General features: G+C 30.5%; 1 protein-coding gene across 1 annotated transcript; it reads left to right on the top strand.

Annotated features, from left to right (window-relative positions):
• The first annotated feature begins 8,558 nt into the window (after positions 1–8,558).
• Positions 8,559–9,618, top strand: LOC107492472 (RING-H2 finger protein ATL5). Its single transcript, XM_016113499.3, has one exon. It carries the CDS (start codon positions 8,645–8,647, stop codon positions 9,263–9,265), a length of 621 nt encoding a protein of 206 aa, XP_015968985.1. The 5' UTR covers positions 8,559–8,644; the 3' UTR covers positions 9,266–9,618.
• Positions 9,619–14,386: the final 4,768 nt, after the last annotated feature.

Genomic DNA, 14,386 nt, shown 5'->3' with positions numbered 1-14,386 from the left:
TAAATTAGTATTTTTATAAAAAAAATTAATTATTGATTGAATAAATAATCTATTGACCAAATATTTAAATCATTGTATCGAATAAAATATATTTTTTAAAGATTATTTTGTTAAAAATACATGTTGAAATTCGTTTTGTCAAAAATTAAATTTTTTAAGTACTAAAATAATTATTTATTCTTTATTTTATAAACACTCACATTTAATTTATATTTAAATTATTATTTAATAACTTTTAATTATCAACATCACATAAAGATAATTACATATAAATTTACTCCTTTTAACATCTCTTTTAGAAAATGAATGGTGCCGCTTTATGGTCATTATTCATTGCCATTTTTTTTTAAAGTGATAGGTCTTTAAAATGATAAAATAACATGTCATGAATTTTGCCATAGATTTATGAATCTTTTAACAAAATACTAAATAAATTCTAAGAAAGATTGAAATACAGGAGAAATTGTGGCCAATATTTTAATTTTTCAGAAATTTATATAAAATATGTATTTTAATTTTTTAAAAACTTATTTACCATTATTTTTTTTGTAAATCTATATAACACATTTTTTAAAAAAGTTTGCTTGATATGTTAATGTTTTTATGAAAACTTATAAATTTATCGTAAAATATTTTTAAGACCTATTTATTATTTTTTTTCTCTTTGGCTAACAATATTATCACTAGTTTTTTTTTTCAATTGTATATGTATATTGGTTAATTAATATATTGCAACTTTTTTGGGTCTCTAGTGTAAAACTTATTTCAAGTTGTAAAGATATTTTAGTTTTAACTTCTAACTGACTACTCATTTTTTTTATAATACCTATTTTATAGGCTTATTCTTTTACTGTCATTTTTTTTTTTAATTGCAAATGCGATATTATTCTGTTTATTTTTTTAAATATCAGAAGGAATTTAGTTAAGTGGAAACAGAATTTGTGTTAGTCTAATTGTCGGTGGGGAGAGAATTTTGCTGTTCTGAGAGCGAAGCTAATTGATTAGCTTTCCTTCTAGAAACAAAACTACGAATAATTTTTCCTTCCGATATTTTTCTTTCAGGGTTAATAAATTCTGTAATCACTAATCAGATACTTATGTTGTTTTGTTGGAGAATGCGTTACTTTCGGCTCAGGCCATTGTGATTCGTTACCGTAATTTACTTAACTAGTTGCAACTTGCAAGTGATTATCTTTTTTTTTTGGTCAAGGATTTTTTTTTTCATATGTATTTTTTAGCTTGGGTTTTTAAGAAGTGTATTCGAATTTCCGATATTTATTTAAATAAGATGAAAATTCAGGTGAAGTCCACTTCACCTGAAATTGATATATCAGAATTGTTAAATGAAAATTTAGTTAAATTAGTTAAATCATCTAACAATTTTTAATGTGAAGTCGACTGCACCTGAATTTTTACCTTTAAACAAATAAGTGAACTAATTACTTGACCAATTCAAATTAGTCGGTGAATGACTATCTTATTCTTTATATTTCGGCTTCCTCCTTTGGGATTCTTTTGGTTCCATTTTTGGGTTGAAACTATTTATTTGGTTCAAAGGCTATGGTTCAATTATTTGGGTCAGCCCATTTACTTTTTCGATGTTGTCCTTAAAAATGTTACCCAAATATAGGCCTGTAGCACTATTGCAGTTGCAGCCGATCACAATGAACACAAGCGGCTCAGCTGTGGTCGAGGCTTTGGCATAGTGACGATTCATTTACCTTGAGAACAATCACATTTGGATATGACATTTGGTTGAGACCAAATAATAGATAGAAATCCTTAAAAAGTTTAATGTATAAATGTGTAATGTGCGAAATTTATGATATAGTGTCTAAAAATGTGACTGACCAACTTATCACCCAAAGAAAAAAGAAGAATGTTAGAAAACTAACAAGTTTTGTAATTTATAGTTATCAATTAGTTATTATTAATATTTTTAATAATATAAAATTACATCTAATAATATAAAATTACTCATTTTTTTTAATGGTTAAGTGCTGATAAAATTTTAATAAAAATAATAGTCTCTTAAACTTTCTCAAGAAAAAAAAAAGGGGCTCAACTCTCTTCTTTTGATTTATCGTTTGTCAATCATTATTTTCCATCTTTTTTTTGTTTCATGAAAAATTTATTAAAAAAATATTTATTCTTTTTAAACCAGTTTATTTAGGCGTCATTTTTTAGCATGTTATAGTAAAAACTAAAAACGCTAGCCTAAAATGCGTCTTCAAATAGAAAAACATCTAAGGGTGTCACGGCTTCCATAGTATGTAGAGCCGAGAAAGATGAAAACGCTTTTCCAAATTGAAAAGATATCCATATTTGATATATATTTTTTTTACTTGTGTTGGTAAGGTTATTAGTATATTTGAAGATAATAATCCACCAAGGGAGCAGGAGTAAAAGTTTAGTTGGTGCAAGAATAATGAGTCACATCATTGGGCTCTCTGATAAACATGCCGTATTATTTGATTAATTTGGAGAATCTGAATCCAACATCGTGCTACTACATGATATTTGTTCCCATGCTTTTCCTTTGCTTTATGCACTTTCTCATCCATTTCCATTATCTATACATTGCTAAACTCAATAAAAATAAGGGTAGGTCTTTGGTAGCAAAGTTATAGTGGTTAAAAATGGCTAAGTTTTGACTGATTAATAAACACATGATATGTGAAAAGTTAGGTGGAAGTTGGTAGTTAGCATGATGGGTCTATTATTAGTAATTATTAAAGGATAAAATAGTAAATAAACTAACCAAAATGATGTGTATATCATATGGATTTTTTTTTAAAGAAAAAAAAAATCTGTTAGAATTTTTTGAGTGGATAATTTCAAAACTTTAATGGTTGGGTCTTAGTATGAAAATCTATTATAATGTTGGATCAATAAAAGGTCATGAACTATTAATGTTGAGAATAATTTAAAAAAAAAATAAGAATTAAATCATGTAATATTTATGTGAGCTCTTACTATTAATATATTTGTGTCATGAATTATATGAATATATAAATTTATAAAGCATTAAAATTTTATAATTAAATATTTTTATTTTGAATAAAAATAACTATTAAACAGTATTGTTGATATTATTATAGTTATTATTATTTTTGTTCTTGTTATTATTTATATTATTATTATTATTAAAAGAGAAATAATAATTTTATTAATGTTATGCCCTAATATTTTTAGAATCATACTGTATAAATTTGGTTAGACTTTTATAAAATTTTTTATTATAATTATTTATTATTTTAAAATTTTAAATGTAAAAAATTTATACTAAAATACCACATTAGAAGGTTATATATAGATTATTTTTTTCGAAAACAAAATTTATAGTTTAAATTTATATGTTTGTAGATATACAATTTTATTTGAGTTACAGTCAAATATAAAATATGAATTTCAGTTTTTATTTATTTTTATTCTGTTTTTGTCGTTTATTGTAACATGTAGGAGATAGTTGCACCTTCGACCATCTAAATATTTTAAAAATTTATGTCTACATATGGGATATACGTCTAAGGAAATAAAAAATATTATGTAATTTAGTAGCTTTATATGTATTAATTTTTTATTATGTAATAAATTTATATCTTAATTATTTATATCTCTAATATTTTTTACTTAACCAATTTAATATCATACACTCAAATTTTTGTACTTATCAAATTAGTTTTTATGTATTTATCTCTATATCTAATTTTAAAAAAAATTGTTTGTTCTTTTAATAATAACATATTTAGCATTTATATTATTATATAAAATCTTAGTAATGACTTACAGAATTATGTTATGGTAATTATATTGTGCATCTTAGATGTTATTTTCTTGTAAAAAAAATGTTCAATTTTTCCTTTAATTTTACATTCTAAAAAAAACAAAATAAACCTAACTTTTTTTTATCTTAACTTATTTAATTTCAGCTATCATTTTATTTTAATATTCGTATCTTATATTTGATAACAGTGTTATACCTTTCAAATAATTAATAATTTATGATTTTTTTAAGTAATTTTAATTAATAATTTTTGTAACTAAATACACTATAAATTTTTGGTCCATCATAATTTCATATTATATTATCGATATTGTTGTCTCTTTTATGTAATTGTCATATAAAAAATGATATTATAAAAAATAACTTATAAGATTTTTTCTTTATATTTGGATAAAATCAATTCAATAACTATATATTATTCTTAAATTACTTTTATGTAATGAAAAAATCTAAAAAAAAGGTTAAAAAATTTGTCTATAATTCAACTCCTTCATATTAAAAATCTTAGATCCGTCTTTGGTAATCTAAATACAAAAATATTTTATACACTATTATGATTAAAATATCTTTTACCATAATCTTACATGAATATCCTAAGAAAATACGAATGACTCTTTTTTTATATATTTTTACATTTTCTGCTTGTCAATGTCCATTTCTTCTTTAGTTTTAAAAGTTATATCATGGAATTAACAAATAATATGTATAATCATGGATATACAAATTAAAAAACAAAGAATTTTTAGTTAAATAAAAATTAACAAATTAATATCGTAAAAAACCATAAACGTTGATAAAAACTAACAAATTGACTTCACAAATCATGGTGGTTTTGCAGATTTTATATTCGTTTCTTTAAAATTTTATACAAGGACCACATTTTATATAAATATTAAGAGAAAAAACAAAATTCATAGTGAATTCAGTTTTAAGACAATCTGGTATAATTGATTTTCAATTAGTTTATTTAAATAAGTTATAGAAGATATGGCATTATACATTTAAGATTTACGGATGTTGGTTTTAGTGAATTCACAAAGTAAAAAAGTAAATCTTATTAATAAAACTATTATGAAGATTTTTAATAAGAGCAGTGCTATATGACTAACAAATATTATCATTTTTTGTCCGCACTTAGTCGATAATAATTTGTACTTATATTTATAGAGATTTTGTACACAATAAATATACAATTTACACATATGTTTATTAAAATTGTGCACATACACATAAATCATTACCATTTACACTCAAAATTTGTAGAGTTTGAACATATAAATTAATAAAATTTATCTGTTAAAAATAATTTTGTATTTATATTCACCAAAAAATGAACAAAACTACTAAAAATTACCAATTTTCAATAATAATAATAGTAATATCAATAAGAACAAGAACAAAAATAATAATAACTATGATAATATCAATAATATTGTTTAATAGTTACTTTTATTCAAAATAAAAATATTTTCTTATAAATTTTAACACTTTATAAATTTATATTCTCATATAATCATGCCACAAATACATTAATAATAAGAGCTCACATAAATATTACATGATTTAGTTCTTATTTTTTTATTACTTTCATTATTAATAGTTCATGACCTTTTATTGATCTAACATTATAATAGATTTTCACACTAAAACCCAATCATTAAAGTTTTGGAATTATCCACTTAAAAAAATACTAATATATTTTTTTCTTTCAAAACAAAGGCCCACATGATATACACATTATTTTGGTCCTTCTATTTACTCTTTTACCTTACTACTCACTAACAATAAAGCCTATCACTCTAACTAAAAATTTTCACCCAACTCTACACATATCATGTGTTTATTAGTCAGTCAAAATTTAGCCACTCTTAGTCACTGTAACCTTGGCCACCAAAGAACTACCCTAAAAATAAATTCCAATAACGAAAACAAATAACGAATTTCAGTGTATGATAGGAATGCATTGTAGGATGCTTATTAATTTTTCTTATATAGCTAGGTAGGAGTATCCTATCCACAATAGAAGGGTACCTACCTGAGCACGTAGTTCTTGGCTTGTTATAATTTGGAACTATACTTTTGTTTCGATTTCTAACTACTTACTTTTCATTAGGTCTTAGGATGCACCCTCTCAATGTTCCCTACTCCTCCATTATTTATTTGTCAACTCACTTTCAGGCTCTGATGTTTTTTTCTCAACAGTTTTTGGTTTTTAAATTATTATTATCAGCAATAAGGGTAGAACAGGAGTTGGTTTAATCAAGATATAATAATTCCAGTTGTTGTCCATAACATAATTCTTAGTATAGTCCAATTGGATTAATGATTTGATGGACATTAGCAATTTGTACAGATATGAAAACCACTATGTGCATTTGTGACACCACTACTTCATGCTTCAATACTTGGGTATATAAAGCTGTCTTTCTCAATATACATGTTTTAAATTATATTTTAAACTTCAAAATAAATAATTGTCTTTGTTCTTAAATCACACATCACATATTTTCAAGAATATATAACAATCTATCATGGATTACCATCATGGATGCTTAGGATGGAGTTTGTGGGGTAGCATTGGTAGTTGATTATGACTTCTAAAAGAATGTTTGAATAATTCATTAATGCGGCTGCCTAATTTATTGTGCTTTCCAAAAGTAACATAATAATCAAATTGCATTGCTTCCATCCTAATCTTGTTTCACTAGCAAATGCAAGTTGTGTTGTTTGAAAAATCTTTTCTATTCTTTTTATTTTTATTTTTTTATTTTCCCCAATCACAATAATCTTTTCTATACTATACCCTCTTGTTTCTTAGTGTGCAACTTGCATTTGTATGGCTATTGGCCAGTATTAGTACTAGTTTGCCGCAAAAGAACCAACTAAATTAAATAATTCAACGGAAAAATTAATGGGAAGAAAACAATGTCGATTGGTTCATTTTTGGATTTAATATTCAACGGGTGGCTACTCTCATTAAAGTGGATTAGTGGCATATCAGCCTAATAATCACATAATCTATTTTTTTTCCAGGTTATTTAATTTTAGGCGAATAAGACATTCACGATCGTTGATGTTTCTTTCTAAAGTTTGGTTAATCTATCAGTTGGTGGTCGTGGATGCATATATATGTAGATTGCGATGTGTTTGAGATGCCAAAGGCTTAAAGTTTGGTTCATTATCTTTGTTGCATTAACTTTAAATATGAATTTTAAAAAGGTGCTCAAAAAGAGAGAGTGAATACTTTATTCGTTTGATTGCTCTTTTCATTACAAATTAAAATTGACGAATAAAGGTGCTTCTTGGAATTGAATCCTTTAGCTTCCTGCTTTTGATAATTCCATCTCATGAATTGGGCATTTTGCGATGCAATATTATTTTAAATCATCTCCTATTGTATATTTCAATATTCTTCAATAATAATAATAAAAAATACTTGTATAATTATAAGTCCATATACTGTACTCCTAATGCATGCGTAGTATGCTATTTAGGCGAAATTCCGAGTCCTTCAACTGGTTAATCACTTTGAATGGATGGGTTTTTTATTCAAAAAAATAAATTTGTAAATATAAGACGTTCAATAGAACTAGTTCGATTAACTTGTGAATTAAACGAAACTAGTTTGAATAATTCGTTTACTTTTTTTATTTTTAATATTGAAGTGGTAGTGTTGTTTTTTTAAAATGTAGATTGTTGAAGTGTTATTCTCAAATGTGAAATCGTTTAATTAAAAAAGCGGAAATCGGACCGTCCGATTTATTAGAGATACAAAAATCCGATTGTCCGATTTCTAGAAGTACACAAATTAGACCCGATTTGTATTAAGAAAAATTAGAAAATTTGTACTTTTTATAATTTTAAAAAACACCAAAAATTATAATATTAAGGTATATCACCACTTTTACTTTTATAACCAAAAAAAAAAATTAGCCTAGACATGTATCCAACCAATTAATTTGGATGTGTTTATCCATCTTTTTTGTTTTCTTGTCTTTTTCTTTTCTTTTCATCTTTAGTCGCCAAAAACCCACGCCCTAGTGACCAGTGAGTGTTGTTGTACTACGAAAATCTACTTAGTTTGTCAATTGGTTCATCACGTTTAGTTACTTGTTTCTGCGAAATTTTTACACAAAAATGAAGGAGGAAATGGTAGTAGTAGTAGTAGAAGTTGGCCCAAGTATCTAACCATAAAACTTAAATAAAACGTTCTAATTTCTGTTATCTAGATTATAAATCCATAAATAAATTATCCAAATTCTTTACGGCATAAAGACCAAATAAGATGTAACGCCTTTTCTCATGAAAATGATTACATTTATGATTGATACTTGTGCTATATCTGTGTTAATTATCTTTTATGTGAGGGAAATAAAATTTCGACATTTTATATTGAGCAGCAAGTATTGTTAGGACACGCATGGAGAGATTCCTCCATAATTATAAGTCCTTTTCGATTTTTCTTTGTCCAGATGCCAAAAGAAAGAATCATCCATTAAATACACGATCACGTGGAAATGAAAAGAAATTCAAAGATGAGTAGCAATCAAGTAGCAGCAGTGGCAGAAAAAAAAAATTACAAAATTGCATTAGAAATTAAAAGTGTGTGCCAGATAAGCATTCCAAGATAAAAAAGAAAAAAGAAATGAACATAACGACAATGTTATCTAGAATTAATTACACGATGTTATTTGATTCTAAGTAATAATAATAATAATCCTTATACAGTAGCCTCATAATTATAGTACTATATATATATAAAAAAAGATATGAAGATGATATGATCCAAACACAAACCACTATAACCGACATCTCATCCACCCATTGTTTCAACTTTCAACATAACAACTCTCTCTCATGGCATTGGACCCAGATATTGAAGAAAAGTATGTTCACAACAGCAAGGTCATGCTAGGATCTGCAATTCTTCTCGTTATACTCATCCTCGTAATCATCCTATATCGTTCTTATGCTCACTTCTGCGCACGCCGCCGCCGCCATCTCTTCCCTCACACTCTTCCAGCTTCTTCCACTTCCGCCACCGCCCCTGTTTTCAACGACCGACTGGATCCAACCATTCTCAAGTCCCTACCGACCTTTACTTTCTCCTCCGCCGTGCACCGCCCCCTGCAAGACTGCGCCGTCTGCCTTTCGGAGTTCGAAGACGGAGACAAGGGCCGTGTGCTGCCGAATTGCAGCCACGCGTTCCACTGCCAATGCATCGACGCGTGGTTCGCATCTCACTCCAACTGCCCTCTCTGCCGGTCACCGGTTAAACGGGTTACCACACCGGTTGAAGCGTGCTCGATTCCGGTTTCAGTTGAATTAGCGGTTGAAGTGGAAGCTGGTGGTTGCTCGTCGCTTCCTCCGCCGGTGATGTGCCCTAGGAAGCCGTTGAATGTGGTGGTGGAGATTCCGGAAGAGGAGAGAGGGTTGGATCATCGGATTCTTTCGCTGAAGAAGTTTTGCAGCGTGTAGGTGAGTACACCACACTTTCGGTGTGGACTACGGACTACTGTGAGGATGTTTGCAACTTGCAATGCAATTTCACCAAGATTCATGATGACATGGCAGTCGATACGGAAACAAATTAATTGTTTTCGTTTTGATTTAAAGTACGGATGTTTTTACTGTAGAATGTTGAGTCTGATCTGAATCATGTGGTGCCTCAACCATTTAGCGTTCGTGGTTGCTACTTGCGTTAGTTGGACACGTCTCTCTTAACAGCGTTCAATCTAGTTGTATAGAATTTCAGGACTCTTGCCACCTAAGGAAGGTGCTTCATCATTTAAATATACATATTTCTTCATAAAAGTCTACTTTTTCTGCTATCTTATCTTACTTGATTATATAAAGGGTAATTGCTTTGTTTGATATATTTGAATTGAAGCGAATCCCAAGGATGAACATCACAACAACAGTCACAATATATATCTCTTGTGCAGTGTTATTATTTTCATTTGATGCCAGAAAACAGGGGAAAAACAGGGGAACGGCTGGTACAATATATCTGAATGGTTCAATTTAATTTTACTATGTACATATTTTAGACAATTTCTTGGTTGTTTTTAGAAAAAATAAATATTTTTATTCTGTTCCAAAATAGCACAACAACATCAAGAATCTGGAATTCTCCAAAGTGGTCTAAACAATAACTACGAAGAAAAGGAGAATCGTCTAAGGGGATGAGCTTCAGAGTTCAGACATTGGTAGTTTAACGTTAGTTTTATTTTATGATTTGGGTTGTAAGATTTAGGATCTAAGGTGTTAAGGTTTAGAATTTAAAATTTTATTTTATTAATATTTTTAAAATTTAAATTAAAAATAATAATGAGTCATAATTCTGATGTGGAAGAAAATTAATTTATAAAATAAAAACACTAATATACACTTAAAGTACTTATCAATTTCTCCAATATTTTAGGGTGATTTTGATGGAAATGAAAATATTCAGCTGTGTCAAACTAGGCTGATGCCATATAATGAATCCGTTAACCCAATAACATCATTTTTCCATTAAAATTGTAATGTTTTTTTTTTTTTTTTTCATGAAGTGGCCGAATAAAAATTTGAACGCAGGTAAAAGTTCCAATGCTAAATTTTTACAAAAGATAAATATATTAGCACAACCATGTTTTTATTATCAGCTTCAGCCACTGTTTTTTCCTTGGATCAAAATCCCAATAGTGAAAATTATGCTATTCATGTTTCTAGACCGTTCAAAAGTTTGAAGCATGATGGGGATGGTGATTTTTTTTAGTCTAATTGTAAGTTACTGAAAAGGTGTTGAATTCTCTGTTTGTGATCCTATTCTTGCTGGAGAGTGGAGAGAAGCATTGAGGAGGATTTTTTATTGGATTTCACCATTGGCACATTGTTGGGTTTTTTTCTCTCTTTTGTGAGGCCTAAATCCAACATTTTGGAGGTGTATTCTTTCACTCCAGTGTCACAACCCGAATTCAATTTTTTGAGGTTTTTCGAGAGAAAGAGAGTCCGGCACATATAGAAAGATAGGAACAAAGACTGAATTGAAGGCCGCAGCACATACCATAAATATCATCCCCAATTTCGGACCTATGCAGAGGAGATGGAAGTGGCACTCAGACCAGAAGGTAAGGAAAAAACCTTGATATATAGTAACCACCAAAAGAGAGAAAGAAGGGAAAAAACAGAATTTTCATTTTTGTCTAAAGCAACAAATTTCAAATGGTAGTTTCTCAGTTGTTCACCGTTGGATCGGCTTGAAATTTAAACTGCGTGTTCCTATCATCTTGTTCTTCATTCTGGTCGGTGGAGATGTTGATTGGAAATTTGCAGTGAGAGAAATTGGCTTCGCAATAGAAAAATTAGGTTTCCCGTTTTTACACAGAGCAGCAATTTTGGAACAGCAGTTTCTCATTCTTTCAACGTTGGATCGACATGAAATTTAAACTGTAGATTTTTCACATCTTGTTCTTCATTCTGGACGGTGAAGATTTTAATTGGAGGTCTGCAGAGGGAGAAATTGGCTTCGACAGCAGCTCTATTTTTTTGGATATATTTTATCTTCTTGCCTCTTATTTGTGAGCTTTGGTGCTTTGATGTTTTGGCTGTTTATATGCACGTTTTTGTGCTTTGTTTGAGACTCTCTTGTATCTCATTTGATTATAGTGGAGCTATTTCATTGGTCTGGATGACCCGTGGTTTTTACCTCTCACGTTGAGGGGGTTTTCCATGTTAAAATCTCGGTGTGTTCTTGTTATTGCTTTACTTGCTATATTTGCTTGTTATAGTTGCTGCCATATTGTGTTGTGAGTACTTCCATATTGTTCTTGTGTTGGACATTTGTGTCGTTTCCTCTGCTAGGCTCTTTCATACTGGCATTAGAGCTTGTTGGTATTTTTCTGGGCTTGTGATTCTGTGAACAATGGAAGCTAATACTAATACTAGTAGGATGATCACTCTTAATGGTCCTAATTATGATTTGTGGAAGTCAAAGATGGAAGATTTGCTTTATATCAAAAATTTTCATCAACCAGTTTTTGGTACAGAGAAGCCTAATGATAAGTCTGATGATGATTAGACTTTGTTGCATAGACAAGTCTGTGGATATATTAGGCAGTGGGTTGACGATAATGTGTTGAACCATATTATTAGAGAGACACATGTTCGGACCCTTTGGATTAAGCTTGAACAGTTGTATGCTCGAAAAACTGGGAATAACAAGATGTTTCTTATCAAGCAGTTGTTGGCTTTGAAGTATACAGATGGGACATCAATGACAGATCACTTGAATAATTTTCAAGGAATTATGAATCAGTTATCTTCCATGGGTATCAAGTAATTCTGCTCCTGATGGTGTAATCTCTATGGATCTTGCCAAGAGCAGTGTTTTGAATGAAGAAATGAGAAGAAAGTCACAAGGTACATCGACTACACATTCAGATGTTCTTGTTTCTGAGTCTAGGGGGAGAAACAAAAGTCGAGGTCCTAAAGGTAGATATCAAAGCAGAAGCAAGTCTCGGGGAAAGTATAAGAATATTGAGTGTCATCATTGTGGTCAAAAGGGACATGTAAAGAAATTTTGTTGGCATCTAAAGAAGGAGAAAGCCAAGACAAGTAAAGGCAAGAGCACAAGTAAAGATGATGGTAACAAGGAAGACAAGGTTAATGTAACTCATGATGATTTTCTTGTTATTGAGGAGTTTGAATCTGTTAACCTTGTTGATAATAGCACTAGTTGGGTGATTGATAGCGGTGCTTCTATTCATGTTACATCTAGGAGGGATTTGTTTACATTTTATACTCCTGGTGATTTTGGTGATGTGAAAATGCCTCATCAAGGTGTTGTAAAATGTGCCGGTGTTGGACAAGTTTGTTTAGAAACCTCCAACGGTACCAAGTTGACTTTGAAGCGTGTGAAGCATGTTCCAGATATTCGGTTGAACTTACTTTCTGTTGATAAGTTGTGTGACGAAGACTTTGATAGCTCATTCTCTCGTGATAGTTGGAAGCTCACCAAGGGTTCCATGGTTGTTGCTAGAGGTACTCGACACTCTACTCTTTATTTAACTCAAGCAAAAATTGTGAAAGATGTTGTTAATACTGCTGAGTTTATTGATGAAACTGATTTATGGCATAAGAGATTATGTCATATGAGAGAGAAAGGCATGAATATGTTATCCAAGAGAAATCTTTTATCTGGTTGTAAGATTGCTTTGCAAAAGTGCAACCATTGCTTTGCTGGGAAACAAAACAGGGTTTCTTTGAAAAGCCATCCACCTTCAAGGAAGTCGGAGATACTTGACTTGGTGCATTCTGATGTATGTGGGCCGATGAAGACAAGAACACTTGGCGGGTCTATCTATTTTGTAACCTTTATTGATGATCATTCAAGAAAATTATGGGTTTACACTTTGAAGACCAAAGATCAAGTTTTGAATGTGTTCAAGCAATTTCAAGCTTCAATTGAAAGAGAAACTGGGAAGAAGTTGAAATGAATTCGTACTGACAATGGTGGTGAGTACTCATGTCCATTTGATGCTTATTGTAAAGAGCATGGTATAAGACATCAGAAGACTCCTCCAAAGACTCCTTAGTTGAATGGCTTGGCTGAAAGGATGAACAGAACATTGGTTGAAAGAGTTAGGTGCTTATTGTCACAATCTGGATTGGCAAAATCCTTTTGGGGTGAAGCTTTGAGCACTGTTGTTCATGTCTTGAATCGGACACCATGTGTTCCCTTGCAATTTGAAGTGCCAGAGAAGATATGGTCAGCTAAAGATGTTTCTTATGATCATTTAAGAGTCTTTGGATGTAAAGCTTTTGTTCATATTCCCAAAGATGAGAGATCTAAACTTGATGTAAAGACTAGGCAGTGTATTTTTATTGGCTATGGCATGGATGAGTTTGGTTACAGGTTTTATGATCCTGTTAGCAAGAAGGTGATTCGAAGTAGAGATGTTGTCTTTGTTGAAGACCAAACGTTGAAGAATGTTGATCATGCGGAGAAGCCAATGGTTCAGCCTAGTGATGATTTTTCTGACTTGGATATTACTCCCTCTATGCCTATGGTAGAAGATAGTAGAGTTGAAGCTCAAAATAATGAGCATGATACAAGTGCAGGTGAAGATGGAACAGTTGATCCGATACTTGATGAAGTTGGTGATGATGATCAAGATGAAGAACCAGCTTTAAAAATTCCTGCAAATGCACTTAGAAGGTCTACAAGAGAAAGAAAGCCTTCGTCAAGGTATTCTCCACGAGTTTGTTTTGTTGACTGATGGGGGGGAACCTGAATGCTTTGGAGAGGCTGTTGAAGATGAAAGCAAAGCTCAATGGCTTGAAGCTATGCAAGAAGAAATGAAGTCCTTGCTTGAGAATGACACCTATGAGTTGGTGAAGCTACCGAAGGGTATGCGAGTTTTGAAGAACAAATAGGTATTCAGAATCAAGAATGAAGAACACAATTCTATGCCTCGGTATAAGGCTAAATTGGTTGTTAGAGGCTTTAGCCAGAGAAAAGGTGTTGATTATGAGGAGATTTTTTCTCCTGTTGTGAGGATGTCATCTATTCGTGCTGTACTTGGATTAGCAGCATCTCTTGATTTGGAGATTGAG

This window comes from Arachis duranensis, chromosome 6 (assembly GCF_000817695.3).
Source record: "Arachis duranensis cultivar V14167 chromosome 6, aradu.V14167.gnm2.J7QH, whole genome shotgun sequence".
NCBI lineage: Eukaryota > Viridiplantae > Streptophyta > Magnoliopsida > Fabales > Fabaceae > Arachis > Arachis duranensis.
Note: the sequence above shows the minus strand (reverse complement) of the source record. Positions and strands in the feature narration are given on the sequence as shown.

Coding starts and splice junctions, on each gene's coding strand:
- LOC107492472 (XM_016113499.3), top strand. CDS start 8,645: ATGGCATTGGACCCAGATATTGAAGAAAAGTATGTTCACAACAGCAAG.